The 15,701-nt window shown below is 41.6% G+C and overlaps 2 protein-coding genes across 4 annotated transcripts in view; one reads left to right on the forward strand and one right to left on the reverse strand.

The window, feature by feature from the left end:
• The first annotated feature begins 273 nt into the window (after window positions 1–273).
• On the forward strand, window positions 274–3,014 carry pebp1 (phosphatidylethanolamine binding protein 1). The gene is made up of 4 exons (XM_028578438.1): window positions 274–509; window positions 1,378–1,487; window positions 1,894–1,994; window positions 2,544–3,014. Exons 1-4 carry the CDS (start codon window positions 375–377, stop codon window positions 2,759–2,761), a joined length of 564 nt encoding a protein of 187 aa, XP_028434239.1. The 5' UTR covers window positions 274–374; the 3' UTR covers window positions 2,762–3,014.
• Window positions 3,015–6,095: 3,081 nt separating this feature from the next.
• Window positions 6,096–15,701, reverse strand: part of taok3a (TAO kinase 3a) — an 87,710-nt gene continuing 78,104 nt past the window's right edge. For all 3 annotated transcript variants that reach the window (XM_028577155.1, XM_028577156.1, XM_028577154.1), the window contains 6 exons: window positions 15,091–15,219; window positions 13,662–13,865; window positions 12,684–12,923; window positions 11,730–11,942; window positions 10,953–11,135; window positions 6,096–6,748 (listed from right to left, as the gene is read on the reverse strand). In XM_028577155.1, coding sequence (XP_028432956.1) covers window positions 6,587–6,748; window positions 10,953–11,135; window positions 11,730–11,942; window positions 12,684–12,923; window positions 13,662–13,865; window positions 15,091–15,219 — 1,131 coding nt within the window. In that variant the 3' untranslated portion in view covers window positions 6,096–6,586. The remainder of the gene's footprint in view (window positions 6,749–10,952; window positions 11,136–11,729; window positions 11,943–12,683; window positions 12,924–13,661; window positions 13,866–15,090; window positions 15,220–15,701) is intronic.

Below are 15,701 nucleotides of genomic sequence, written 5' to 3' on the forward strand. Positions count from 1 at the left end.
AACTTACATCCCACTTGACGTGACGAAGGAAAGTAAGCATGTAGCTATCACTACTACGGTGAAAACGGGCAACAAACTTGCTAATGATCTCTTGGTAATGAATGGGAATTTACATCAAAACTAGCAGTTGTTATCGCTACAGTAGAGGATTAACTTACAAAAAATAATAACATCTGCTATAGTTCGTTTAAGGCTGATTTAAAAATTGACAAATAAAGATATTTTGGATTCAGATGGTTCAACTTGTTAGCTAAACACGCAAATTCCTCACCCCGTCCTATCTATCCTAGTGGTCCTTAAACGCAGCACTTTTTGTGCTCCTGCATGTAGCGGTACAGCCAACAACGTCTGCAACCGGACTACGAATCTAAAAAATGCCCGTAGATTTGAGCCAGTGGACCGGGCCTCTTGCCCTGCCGGAGGTCGAGGAGAAGCCTGCACAGCCTCTGACCGTTAAATACGACTCTGTGGAAATCGACGAGCTTGGCAAAGTGCTCACGCCAACACAGGTTAGCCAGCTAACTAATGTTGACTAGCCAAGCTAACAACTCAGCTAAATTAGCGTAGTTTCTGTGTTAGGTTAAAAGGTATTTCTTTTAACAAGCGCTGCTTTGTAATTGATTATTTGGGGTATACGTGCAGTTTAGTGTCCCACAATCCCTATGGAAGATTCTACGTGCAGTTTTGTGTCCCTAATTATGAGCCTTAGCCTAAGCCTAAACATGGTTAGGTTTAGGTTTAACCTATGGGTTTAACAGGTGTTTAGGTTAGGGTTTGGGTTAGGGCAACCTGTCTCAAATAAGACCCTCATCATTTGGGACACTAAGTTTTTGGAAAATAATTTGAGACACTGAACTGCACGTATACCATTCGTATCAGTACGTATCAGTAGGGCTGGGCGATAGGGAGAAAATCAGATATCACAATATTCTTGACCAAATACCTCAATATCGATATTGCACCGATATTCTAGGGTTGACAGTTGGTGCTTTAACAAAATATCTTCACACTTAGATTTTAGATAAATAATCATCAGTAATGTGGACATAATGTCTAAGTGGGGAAAAGGCAAATAATAGAACAGCTAAAACAGCCTGGTAGGTTCAGAAAATGACATCACTTTACTCTAATGCAGCCTTTAAAACCAGTAAAAGACAACACTTACGTCATATCACGATATTACGATATCCAAAATCTAAGACGATATCTTGTCTCATATCACAATATCGATATAATATTGATATATTGCCCAGCCCTACGTATCAGTCGTGAATAGCGCCCCCAATGGGCGTCAGAGCTGCTAAAGCTCAGGCATCCAAGAGTTAAATTGACGCTGATGCACCACTTCTTGTCACCCTCACCCGTGTTCACCTGCAGGTGCAGAATCGACCCACCTGCGTGGAGTGGGAAGGATGTGACTCCAGTAAGTTGTATACTTTGGCCCTGACCGACCCTGACGCTCCCAGCAGGAAAAACCCGAAATTCAGGTGAGAAGGCAGGATGGTTGCAACATTGCAGTCCGAATACCGTAATTAATGTGTTGTGCACTTAAAATTTATAAAATGGTTTAAATACTGGCCCCCTAGTGGACCCATGGTGGGATTAAATTATCAAGTGGCTCTGGGGCATCTCATGTTTGCTCCTATTTACACCTACATCCCATCCACTTTTTGCGCATCGTGCATGTACACTGTTGCTGTAACTTGTCAAGCATACATAGATGCTTAGATATATTTTGCCTGGAGCTCCAAACCAAAGTGCTAGAGTAATACCTGGGCCCTGTTTCCTTTTGTGTCTAAGATATTTCTTAAGTAATATTCCCCATACAAGCACATAATCCACAAGTCTTGGATTTAATTCTAAATACATTTTTCTTTTTGCCCTTCACGCAAGGGAGTGGCACCACTTTCTGGTTGTCAATATGAAAGGGAATGATGTGTCGTCTGGCTGCGTCTTATCGGACTACGTGGGCTCTGGTCCTCCCAAGGGCACAGGTAAGAGAGAATGAAGCATAGGAAAAGCACTATTAAAAGGATAGAGAGGGTTTTCAGTTTCAACCTTATTTTTTTTTTTTTTGACCAATACACAAGTGGATGGATTTGTATCCATGTTTTGCAAAATGTCGCTTATTTTGGTTGAAGTTCAAGACCCATAATGTTCCTCTACACACACAATGAGTAATAGTACATGTAATCCTGGAGTCTGCAGGTTGTCAGAAATATTATTAAAAAAATAAATAAATAAAAATGACTAACAAACAGTGCCTAGACCGGTCTTTTTGTTATTTTGATAATACTGGTCTGTTGTGAGAATACACATTGCTTATGTCAAGATGAAATAATGGGCTGTTGTGTATTTATGTAAGATATGTAGGCTAGGCTTAACTACCAGTTTGCAGTTTGGCACGTCTGCAGCCTTTGCCACCGTTAATCTTAAACAGTATCTGTCGCCTGGCATAAATAAATAATTTACGGTTTTAAGAGGTTGTTTTCCAGCAGCACTAACACAAACCTTTAAGAAACTTCTGTCTTTGTCCCCCTCAGGTCTCCACAGGTACGTGTGGTTGGTGTATGAGCAGCCAGGCAGCCTGTCCTGCACCGAGACCGTCCTGACTAACCGGTCTGGAGACGGCCGCGGCACATTCAAGATCCAGAGTTTCAGGCAGAAATACAACCTGGGAGCCCCGGTGGCGGGAACCTGCTACCAGGCCGAGTGGGACGACTACGTCCCCAAACTGTACGAGCAGCTGGCCGGAAAATAAATGGAAAGACCTGACTCGAGCGTTCAGCACTAGGAATTCCCACTATAGGAAACTCCCATTCGTGTAAGAAGCAAAAACCCCAACAGAAACAAAGCATTTTTTTTTTTTTTTGTGTGTGCCACTGAATAGTTTAGTTTATTGAATTGAATATTATTTCCCCCTCTATGTTGCCTACCTGTGACAAAAATAACTGCTCCTCTGAATGATGTCACCTGCACTCATCTGCAATAAATCTAGTAAACACTGAAATAGTTGCATTTTCTATTGGAATGTTTTCTGATCCTGCAGTGGCTGTTTAATAGTATTAAGTATTAGTATTAAGTATCATGATAATAAATAATCATAAATGTGAGGAATAATTTGAGAAATCTTTTCCAAGGATATCTAAATAAATAGAACCATTGAATTTTTGGAGGCTGGTAACAATTTGGCACCTCAGGAGCAGTTTGCAGAAAGTACAATAAAGTACATTATTTACTGTAAAAGGTGTCAGCAGGTACAGTAACATTTGGACTGGAGGAACTATGCTTTAAATTTAGTTAAGGTGAGATATGAAACTGATTTATTTACAATTGTTCTATATTTTTTAATTATACTACGATAGATTGTCATATTATAATTAGTACTTAAACTTCTGCACAGTAAATACGAAATGTTGAATACTTGACCAATCATGTTTTCAGCTCAAAGGTCAGACATCAGAGCAGTCATGTGTGCTGTCAAAATGTTCAGAAGACATTGAAATCAAGGCTTGAACTAAATCCAGGGGCCTGTTTCACAAAACCAAGATAAGGGATTAAGCCGGGATTTCCTGGTTATCCTGGATGAATTTTTTTTTATCACTTTATTATCTTTATAGTTTCTAGATTTTACAGTCCAATTTCTTCAGTGTCTTTATTTTCTATGTCCATATATACCAGGGAGCAACGCATATAATATGTAGAGAAGGAAACTCGTCCTCTATAAAAGAAACGCGCGAAACAGACTAAATGATAGTCTAAAAATATACATTTATGAACTACTGCTCTTAAATGAAACCATTCAATGTGTCACTTGTCATTTGCAAAAACGAACACCTGTACACTTTGCATTAAAAGAGAGTAGTGGAAGTTAATATGACTCAGGAAATTAATATTTTAGCCAATGAGAGAGAGGGAGGAACAGAGTGAAAGATATTTACGCTTCATATTCTAGCGTTATAGAAAATTGATCTTCATGGTAAATTTCCTGAGTAACATTATCTTCTGCTTACTTTTAAGGCAAAGAGTACAATTGTTAATTTGTGCAAATGATTAGTAGCCTAATCCTTGAATGGTAGGATTATGACGGTTTCCATTCAGAGCAGTGGTCAGTTAATGTATATATTTAGGCTGCTTACGCATTCAGTCGGTCCGTGATCGTCTGCTACACTTTCTCTCGCTGTTTCAGTACAGCGGCTGTGTTATTTTCTTTTTATTCAAATAATGTGTTTCACGTCATCATACTTCCACAAGAAGCTGCTGCTACATAGTAGCCTATGTACAATGCGTATTCTCCATTTTGGCATCAGTAAATCTGTGATCGACCTCGCGGTCTTTTGAGGAAAGCCGTGGACGCGCATCTATCTGAATTAGTTCAGCCTGGCTCGACCTAGTCTCTCCTCCTCAGCCTGGCTTGGCCTTCGTGAAACCAAAGCCGGTCTACGGAAAGCCGTTCCAGCCCCATTGTACCGGATTTGGTTGCAGTTCCACCAGAGTTCCACTGGGGGTGATCGCGGTCCAGTGCAAAATGAATGGGACCCTATGGAGCTAGACGGCTAAATGTGTATCTTTCGTCTGAGTGTCGTTGAGAAACCTCAGATTTGATTGTAGATTTTGCAAGTTCAACATGGGTTATAGGTCGAAAGTTGGATGAATGAGTACTTATGTCCTTTTGATTTCTTACAGGTTGAGTCGTTGTAGCCCATAACACGCTAGCATTCTGCTAATGAATGCTGATTGGTCAGTGAAGGTCTGATTACGATCGGAGATCCAGCTTGACGGCATCCAAAGCAGAGCCTGAATGTCAGAGTGAATATTTCGGCGTGGTCTTTAAAACATTAGCAAACCTCTTTCTAGCATCTGTATTGACAGGGAGAGCCTTAACTGTTAGCTGTGTTGTCGATGCCTCAAGAGAACGAAGGGACTCCGAGCTTGCCGTAAAGCAGTATCTCAGGTCGTATGTGTATGACGTCATTGACATTTTAAAAGGCTTTTTAGAACAGAAAAGCGACTTTAAAAAAAATCTAACACCCAGCAGTGTGTATTGTCTTTGCCTCCCCTTTCGAATGCAACATTCAAATTACTAGACAAAAAATTATATCATAAGAAAAGTGGGTTTTGAGGGGTATAGCTCCATAGAGTCCCATTCATTCTGCACTGGCCTGTGAGCGCCCCCTATATGGATTTCTGGTGGAACTGCAACCAGTTCAGAAGCCCGGACGAGGAGTGGAATTTGTTCCTATATTAGAAATTCTTTGGAATTTAGGTTTTATCAGTTATCCTGGATTTATATATTCTGCTTTTGTGAAACAGCCCCCTGGTTTGTTAATCGGACATATATAACACGCCCTTAGTTTGTGTGATGAGCACTTTATTTACAAATATAATTAAAAGCTCTGACAGATTCATGCTTTCTTTTAACCTGGAAAAAAAATTAAAGTGCATGCAATAATAAAGCATCATACTGGTCTGGTTTATAAGAAAATACATTTTTTGTGTAAAGCAAAAAAAAAAAAATAATAATCAGATGAAAATCACATTGATACATGACTGAACCTCAAATACTATCTGAGGAGGGGGGAGGGAAAAAAAGCGCCTTTAAAAATTCTTTTTTAATTTGACAGTTAAAATACAATACGAAAATAAGTAAAAGCTCTCCATAAATCCTTCTATACACAAAGTAGAAGTCCCCCCCCCCCCCCCCCACCCCCCATGAAGCCCTTTGTGCTAGCTGGGAGTTGGAGTTCATGTGTCACGTGTATTATTCACATTGGCTGCCAGTGCAGAGAAATCAGTACGATACACATGTAGAGTACCATGATTCACCCTCCCCTCAGGAATCAAATTCATCCATCACATGAATTCTAATCGTACCTGTGTGTACATGATAATTGTGTCTCAAAGTATCAAATTATTCAAATTTGTCATATAAATGTCCTGATGAATACCAAAAAGTGTTGAAAGATGCAGCGCAGACTAACGTCTGCGGAAGGCTCGGCTGTTTGGATTTATCCCCTTGTGAGAATTTTTTTGCACCAAAAAAAAAAAAAATAACCAAAACTGACCAAAAAAAAATGAATCACCTCTAAAAAAAAAAAAAAAAAAAAAAAAAAAGCATGGTTGTGGAGCGATTTCGCTTATCCAACTGCCCTCATTTTTCTCTCCCTCCTTCTCTCGTCTTCCACTTTTAGTCACAACAAAAGTGTCATCATTGCTCATTGCACAAGAAACAAGAAACACCGTGACTACGTTATCATTATTCTTACCAAAAAACATGACAACTACAGGAAGATTTCCAGCATTATTTTTTTTGTCATTTTGTGACACCATGAGAGGCAAGGAGGGGGAGGAAGTTTAGAAGGGTTTAGGGGGAGGGGAGGGGCACTAAAACCTGCCATCAACTCTGTCTGACCGGCCCAGAAAACACACTGGAGCTGATTCTGGAGCAGCTTTTCTTTCTTTTCTTTTTTTGCGTCTGTGTGTTTGTGTGAGGACGTCAGCAGCGGTGCAACACCTGTACTGTCAGGTAAAAGGAGAGGAGGCAGACGGACGCCCGGGGACTACGAGAGACGGTGGCAGCAGCCCCTCATCTGTAGTCGTCCTTAGGGAGGTCCAGGGTGCCCAGGTTGCCGAAGCCCAGCCGCATGCTCTCCATGTCGAAGCTGTCGATCTCGCGCTCCTGGCGCTCCAGCAGGTGCTTGATACGGTCGGTTCGCTCCTTCTGAATGGAAACCAGCTCCTCTTCAATCTGCAGGAAAACAGAGAATATTCGGGGTTAGTACAGTCTGTAGTAGTCGTTTAGTTGGAATTACCATGAAGGATTTGGTAGTTTTGGTTTTAATTTATACAAAAGGTTTTAGTTTGGTTTATATTAATGCGGGTTGAGACGTATTGTTCCTCAGATAAAAAAGTGAAGCAGCTTTGGGGCATCCTTTGTCCAATATTCTTTCTCTTTTTACCCTGCACAAACAGTTATGGATGTAATGTAAACTCCTTTATAACCTTGTCATAAAAGATGTAGGAACAACATCAACACAAAATATACAATCCAAATGCAAAAGTATGGAATAAATACTAAATTGCTTTATAAAAAGGTTATGTTAAAATTCTTGCAAAAACAAATGAATTCTCAAATAAAAAAGGCAGCACTGTATTATAACTTAAATACAATATTCTTCCTCACAGTTCTAATAGCAGACAATTTGACTTTTGATTGTGAGAAAAGAACAGGTGGAACATAGAACATTCATTTTGGCTGAGCTCCATGTGCAGTAAGTGTCCCAGTACGACATGTCGGTGAATATAAATGGAAACGGATGTTTTCAAGTCAAATCATCTCCTGTGAGAAAAGTCTGCTGTGCACTTCTGCACAGGGCGAGTGAAGAAACGGGTGAAAGATCAAATAAACTGCAGCTACAATATAAACCAAAGAACTATCAACTTTTATGAATGCACAACCCAGCCGATAGATGAGTGGAGAAATGTTAAACATAACATAACTTAATCCAAGATCAAGAATATAATAAAATCATTTTTACAATGTTACAATTTTAAGAAATAGACCTAGTCAAAACCCTGCACTCTCACACGGGTGTTTGCAGGTATTCTGGCCGATCAGTTGGCATTTGTTATTAGGGATGTCTGGTAAAAAAAATAAATAAATGTGGGAGCTAATTTTTGTTTCTCCGTATTTCTCCAAATACTACTACTAATAAAAATGTTGAAAGTTTAAGTTGTCGTGCCCCAACAGGTACAACAATAAAGAGAGGGAGATGCCAATCAAGCTTAGTCTGTAAACGCCTACACAGTGCTGAGTTAGAACACTTTTATCTGCATATCATGGGTGTGTATGGACTTTTAAAAAGAGGCAGACACAAGTAAGAGAAAAGCCATACTGTGTGATGTAATTCAATGCACCACAGTACAAACTGCAGCGTTAAAAACGTACAATATAGTTAAAGCAACACTTTTGACACAGTCACACTGTAACCTTCACAAATGTTGGCTTTATTGCAGGGCCAGTGTGTTGGCTTTCATGATACTGCAGAGTTGTTCACAATGTTTTTTTTGTCCACCCCCTGTAGCTATTTTTAATTCTTTTGATGAGGCATCCTATGTTATTTGTCACTGGATGCAGACATGTGCATTGTTTTTTACTGGGAAGGTGTTAGTGTGTTATCATTGTCATGTTGCGTCTGCTTGATCTTTCGGTGGAACGCCGACATTAACTCAGCACTCTACACATCCACAGGTGCAAACAAAGCACTGCATGGCGCAATACGGCAATCTGGCCAACTACTGAGCATGCACAGAAAACTCCAGACTCTGACCATGAACCGAACCGGAGGACAATAGTGCCTCGAAAACCATGACATCATCCCAGTCCCAGAGTGCAGAGCTGAACGCAGCCAGGAGATGGCGACAGACCACCGCAGTGGTCCACTGGGCCCAGCAGAACTGGATCAGGGCAGCATTTCAAATGTGTCTCTTCCTTTGTTGTCGGAGTGCTGTCTACTAGACTGTGGCGATGACGTCGGTCACTTTGGAAGGAGGTGTTCTCGGCCGTTCTAATCTTATCACACGTCGTTTGGTATACATGGCAGCTGGCCTGAATAGTCACATCAAAGATGCGTCTCAATCAGGAGTGTCATGCAACCAAATTGGGGGACAGATTGATAAAACTGTGTCAAATGTATGTGAAGAAATTATAACAAGTATGAAAGCTCGTTGCCAGCTTGTGACACAGCTTCAAATGTCATCATTTACATTACTTCATAACTGGTTGCTACAAAATAAAAGCATGGAAATGTCACAAGTGTAGGTATATTTAAAAGGAGCATGTGCATAAGAAATTTAGACTGGACACATACAACAAGCGGTTAGGAACAAATAAGTGAAACTGTATTAAATGTGTCTTATTACAAACAGAGGATGACAAAAATGTCATAATAAGAGCACCATACTGTCGTGTAGAGATTAACCACCATTAGGAGTGTGTGGGAGAGAAATGGTTGTCGGCTCCCTGTAGGAAGGCATGCCACTGTCATCACCACCTGTGGTGAGGGGAAATCTGAGAGAGTGTCTGTGTGAACTCATGAATGTCTGTCTGGGTCGTCTTTCATGTCCGCACTGCCTGCTGAGGTGGATGCAAATGTGTATTTTGGACCTGTCCACAGGAGCATGGAGGCGGAGGTTGGACTGTTTATAATTCAACGTATTACCTGCCGTTTGTGTTTTGTCCACACACTTGCATGTTTCAGATCTATAAAAGGGTTCTTTACTTCCTGTATGTGATGTACTGTAAATCCTGTTATCCTGCCATCACCAGACCAAGCTCAATCTTTTAAGGTTGAACATTAGCCTGGGGAGTCTGCTCTGTATTTTCTACTGCACAAGAGGCGTGATCAACGGGCACAGTTCAAATGACTCTGAACGCAATTGGATAGTCCTTCAACCAATCAGACCAACGATCCGGGTGACGTAGCAGCGACAGCATCAACGTGTTGCTGCGCTTCGGTGGCCGCCATGTTGAATGTAAACAAAAAGCTGCTTGCCGTCGCTTCTCTATCGTCATCGCGTTAAACTCGCCAATAGCGCGCCAGGGGGATAAGCCAGTTTGTGATTGGTCCCCGCAGATTTGTAACGGAAGCAGGATAGATAAATGTACAGGTTTCCAGCCTGAGCTGCAGGGCGAAATCAAATCGCCGGCAGATAGGGCTGGGTTTACCCAGTCTAGGATGTTGCAGGACAGAATACGAATAAGGGTTATTCTAAACTGTAAACAATGCCGTTTATGTTTTGAGGTTTTGTTTATGTCTTCTTGTGCAGGATGGGGTTAGTGACAATTTTTCCAGTTTTTTATGGGGTCTTAAGGGGAGTTTTAAGTAATCCATGACCCCAAGGTTTCATTACACTAACCCCAACGGCATAAATATTTCTAGGGGGTTTTAAATGACCACACTCAAAGTGTGGCAAAAAGCCTGCTGTCACAGAGAGGGAGGAGACACGATGAATCGCACAATTAGGGATACACACTTTCTGACAGTCTCTGCTCAAAGGCATTCATGGTGCTGCATTTGGTTGTACATGCAAATACTTGAGAGCTTACTTTCTCTCTGCACGCCTGGCCAATCGCTGGGTGAAGTTGGTGTGCTTGGCAGATTTTGGGTTTCAGAAAGTAACATTCTGTCGTTGCTTTTGGACAATTTGACAAGCACTTTGTTTGAAGCCTATGAGGACTTTATTTGCGTGCAGACCAGTAAGAAATGCACCAACCTTTGGATTACAGTGGCCCTCTAATTGACTCAGCAATATCATGCATTTTTAAAATGGACAAGTTAGCTAACTATTTAAATATACATCTTAAAACAAATTGTCTAACCTAATATCTGTATTTCTTTTCTTTTGAAGTCTTAGGTTGCTTCCGGTCTCTCTCTTTAGCAGTTTGTCTTGAATTTGTGATTTTTATTTTTACACATTTTCTTTCTTCCTTTCTTTGGTTCAGTTTTTTTTCTCTGTGTTGAAAAAGCACTTTGGATGAACTGTGTTGAGTTTAAAGTTAAAAGTAACAAAAATTCAACTAGGTGGGTGGAAGGATTGGATGGGTCTTGAAACTCAACTGGTGGGGGCCTGAAACACCATGTTTAGGCAAGAACATAAATAGTTTTTACACCTGAGAGGGAATAATCTATCTTAATTATCTCCAATTTTATTAAATCATGTAGCCATGTTAATAAAGGCATTTTAGTTTTTCGTATTTTTTAGTAGTGTGCCATGAAATATTTAGGGAATTCATTCCTTCTCTTGTGGACCGTGAGAAACACTTCACCTCCATTGTGTTTCATTTAGGTTGTCTGTATTAATCACCTGAAGAAAAACTGAACTATGTCCTACAGAGCAGTAAAAAGAATGGTATGGCTCCTTTAAAATGACGAGTGTTTCATTCCCCACACCTTTTGTTCCAGGTGAGCCCGGCGCAGCGACACCTTCTGCTCCAGCTTCTGCTGCTCGCGCTCGTGCTGCGCCTCGGTCTGCATCTTGATCTTGCTCTGGTAGGCATTGAGCAGCTCCATCTCCTGCTGCAGCTGCTGCCTCAGGGCCTGGCACTCGGCTTCCTGGGCCTCGTCCAGACGCAGCTGACACAGCCGACCATGGACCGCAACAGGGGAGAGGGATGTACAGAGAGAGAGAGAGAGAGAGAGAGAGAGAGAGAGAGAGAGAGAGAGAGAGAGAGAGAGAGAGAGAGAGAGCGAGAGAGAGCGAGAGAGAAAGAGAGAGAGATGGGTAGATTGAGGGGGAGGGTAGGGGTACATTCATAAGACACCCAGAAAGAGAGAGAGAGGAGAAACAGGGAATAGAGACAGAAAGAAGGGGAGGGGTGGCAGAGACGAAGGGATGGAAGAAGAAAATGGAAGGGCAACGGGGACAGACATAACATGAAAAGACGGTGGAAAGGGAAGGGAGGAGGAAGGGTTAGGAAATGTCGAAAAGACATGAAGAGAGATTACAAATGAAGGGGAGATGGAAAGGGGAAGGAAGAAGAGAAAGATATAAGACAGATATGAGATGAGGACAAACAAGGAGGAGAAAAATTTAAAAATCATGAGCAACAGGTGGAGAGAAAGGCCTCCTAATCTCCTTCAAAAGGCCTACTGTACATGTCTCATCTTCGAAATATGCCTAAATCAGTGTCCAGAAATAAATGATAACGTGAACGCCTCTCCACTCACCGCCTGCGAGGCCATCATCTCGTTGATGCTCTGCTCATATTGCTCCGCCAGGATGGCCAGCTTGCGTGTCTGCTCATCCTTCAGGGCCTTGAGCACCGTCTTGTGCTCGGCCTTGGGCGTAACTTCCATCTGGTGGTGGCGCAGGGCCTTGTACTGCTTGGTCTGCACCTTACATGTGTCCTGGAACTGCTTCTTGATCTGCAGCTCCAAAGCCTGGCGGAGAGGACAGAGATGGACAGACAGAAAAACCGTGAGAAGAGGATGTAGACAGTAACATTTAAAAGAGCATTACATTTCTTTTAAAGTTTCGCTGCTGTGGCCGCCCGGATAGCTCAGTTGGTAGAGCTGGCGCCCATATATAGAGGTTTACTCCTCGAACCAGCGGGCCCAGGTTCGACTCTGACCTGCGGCCCTTTGCTGCATGTCATTACCCCTCTCTCTTCCCTTTCATGTCTTCAGCGGTCCTGTCAAAATAAAAGCCTAAAATGCCCAAAAAATAGTCTTAAAAAAGAAAATTAAAAGATTTTTGTTGTTGTTAACTTAAAGTCTTTAGTCATGCTTTAAGAATTCTGCTGCTTAAGGTTACAGGTTTAAAAAAAAGAGCAGAGTTCTGGCTTCTGTTATCCTCAAAAGCAAAGCAAACTGAAATGAGAGGATACATTTGTATGTTCTTTCATTTTCCAAGTTAATTTTTTACATCCACATTGCATCACTGTTTTATCAAAATCATACTAAGAAATAAAAGACATTGCTTATGGCTTGCGCCATCAGAGAGCAGGATCCGATTTGTGTTTTCAAACACACAAGAAAAATTCTAAAAATGAACCTAAGCATTTAAAACAGGTTGTTGTAGTTTAACATCAGTCCGTCCTGCATTTTAAGCACCTTATGACAATAACCACCACATCTGTAAAATCCTCGACTGAAAACATGATTGTCTCTGTGTTCACTCACTTTGAGGTTCTTGGGCTGCTGCCGGAGCTCCAGCACATGCTTGCGATGGAGTTCACGCTCACGCCGGTTGTTGTACTCGATCTGGTTCTCCAGTTCTGTCTGGTGCTGCAGGCGGATCAGGTCCATCCGCAGCTTCTGCAGGGTCTTCAGTTGCCTGTACTCCAGTTCCTGCATGGACTCGTCGTGGCGGATCAGCATGGCGTGCTCCATCTCTTTCTGGGTCTTCTTCTTGTTCAGCTCCTAAGGAGGACCGGGAGGAAAGATGGACGAAGAGAGAGAAAGGAGGGCGAAAGAAGTATGGATGACTTGCAGTAGGTGCTGTTGATTTAATATTGTTTGTTCAACTTGTGTCATTCACATTTTCACATGTAAAAATCAATTTTCTTTTTTAACATTGGCTGCCATTAACAACATTTGAAAAATCAATAAATATCAACCCATTAAAGCAACACTAAAGCATTTTCCCGCTTCGGTCCCCCTACAGGTAGGAAGCGGAATTGTCCTTTACGACAGCGGTAATGGACAATTCCGCGGGAAAAGTGCTTTAGCGTTGCTTTAAATCATTTTTTCTATTAACCAAAGCATAAAAAACTATCCTCTAAAATGTGACTCCGATTTTTGTGTATTTTCCTACAGAACGCTTTTGGACCTTTTAGACTTCCTCCAGCTTTTCAGATTGGGACATTGTTGACTTGCTTTACTCTGTTATAATCTTCTTATAGTTAATAGGAAGCACATTACAGATCTAAAGAACAATGGATGTAATTATTATTATATTATGTAACAACACCGCTGAGAATAATATGTTGGTGTCACATTGGACCTGTTGAGACTAACATCACGCAATCAACAGCAAATAAACGGGGTTTACTTCAATGGTTTGGTGAACTGAAGTTGTATATTTAACAATTAAATGAACAACCAAGTCCATTTATAATTTATGCATGTAGTCATTTTTAGGATGTACGTCCTCCGCACCTCTCGGATTTGTTCCTGCTCCAAGTCGTGCTTCTTAATCATGACTTTGCGCTTGAAGGCGCGGCAGTTCCTGTCATAGAAAACTCTCTGCTGGGACAGGAGATGGGCCTCCTCCTCGGCCTGGGAATGCTGCATGTTCTCCTTGTGCTTGGACAGACGCTCCTGCTTCTCCTTTTTGGGTGTGCTATGGTCCTCGTTCATCTCCTGACAAGGGGTGAGAGTTTCAAAGCAGAGGAATTGAGGAATTATGAGATTGTTTTGACAAGTACAGTCAGAGTTGGTACTAGGCCGTAGCCAATAACTGGTTAATTTGAGCTGTGATTGGTAGGTTCATCTGACATTTTGGCTGGATATTCTATCTGTTATTTTTGTCAATGCGGATATCAGTTTAATTGGTAAAATAGACAACGGCTGGTAAGTTTGGGACTCGGGTGAGGAATAATTTACTTGGAGATATTAAAACCAGTGGATATGTGAAAAGCAAATATAGTCTACACAAGCAGAAAATGTTCAAACTATGTATTACATGTGGCCGGGTTGGATCAGCGGGTAGAGCAGGCACACATATACTTTGAGGTTTATGCCTCAATGCAGAGGTCCAGACCTGTGACGATTTCCTGCATGTCTTCCCCCTCTCTCTCCCCTTTCTCACCTAGCTGTCCTGTCAATTAAAGGCGGAAAAGCCCAAAAATAATCCCCAAAATCATGTATTACATATGCATGTTTTGAATGTGAAAATAAACAAAGCCTCTAGAAATACTGCCTAAATAAAGAATAGAGTTCACGATGTCAAGTGTTTGTAGTGAGGGCATACAGCAAACTCCAATTGACCTTGTGCCTTAAACTACAGATGACTTTTATAGCCAGAGGAGGGTTGAAAAAAAAAATCTATCCCTCCTCAGTATGGGTTGTCTTTCTCTTTCATGGGCTTTAAGGTAATCTACAATTCGAGCTAATGCACTTAACACATGAGCCTGATCCCCGTTCTCTGTGGTGTCTAATTCCGTTATAGCCCTCAGTTGGTGGGAAATATCTCTCCCTGCCAGCAATGCTTTCTTTTAACTGTGCTGACCTAATTTTGGTCACTTATCTTGTAACTGAAAACACAGTGTTTCACACTCCCAGCCCACAGGAGTATTCTCTGGACTCAGTTTGAAGGTTGTGGAGGCACACAAATGCTACACTGTGCGTATGGATTTGTGGGTTTCCTTGTTTGAGTGAACATACATGTGTAGGTACATAGTGAGTAGGCTGAGTGACTCAACGCAACTTCCAAAAGACCACTTATGGAAGTACGGAATGTGCATGTTTGTGTGGAGGAGGTCTGATTCAACAGTAAACAGCATACAGGACCGTGTGTCATACACGAGAGGCGTACAAAAGGAGCTCGCCTGAGGAGGAAAAAAGGAAACCAACAAACGCGGCACACCTCCTTAATCTTCTCCTTGCAGAGTTTGTACTGCTTCTTTTGATTGTCCAGAAAGGTGGTCAGCTCCTTCTTCTGCTGGGCCACGATCTGCTGCTGGAACTTCTTCTCATCCGCCAAAGCCGTCTTCGTCTGGGGGAACATATGAAACAGAAGGAAAACACAGATGAGGGACTGTTAGCTTAGCGTGGAGCTGAATACAGACTACACGCTCACCAATCAACAGTGAACAAATAAAGTCATATACTAACTAGGGTTATACAATTCCACCTAAACCAGTATATCAAGTTTGACCCTGATAACGAATTAATCGTTTCAGTCATTTTTCAAGCAATAATGGCAGACACTGTCTGGTCAAAGTTTGTTAATGTGATGCTGTTGTGGTTAATGTCAGTATATAGACATTTAAAGAAAATTGCAATTTGAGCAAATTTAGGTCAGTAAGAGATTCATAATGTTGGTTTATTGTCCAGCCATAATAAAGGAGTTTCACTAATGCCAGGCTTACAAAAACACATCAGTGCTATAGATGCTCTGGATAGAAGTATCCAAAAAAATGGACCAATTTTCAGACAAGAGGACATCCCGCTGATGTTTACCGCTGTAAGCCAATA

Source organism: Perca flavescens, chromosome 5, assembly GCF_004354835.1.
Source record: "Perca flavescens isolate YP-PL-M2 chromosome 5, PFLA_1.0, whole genome shotgun sequence".
Lineage (NCBI taxonomy): Eukaryota > Metazoa > Chordata > Actinopteri > Perciformes > Percidae > Perca > Perca flavescens.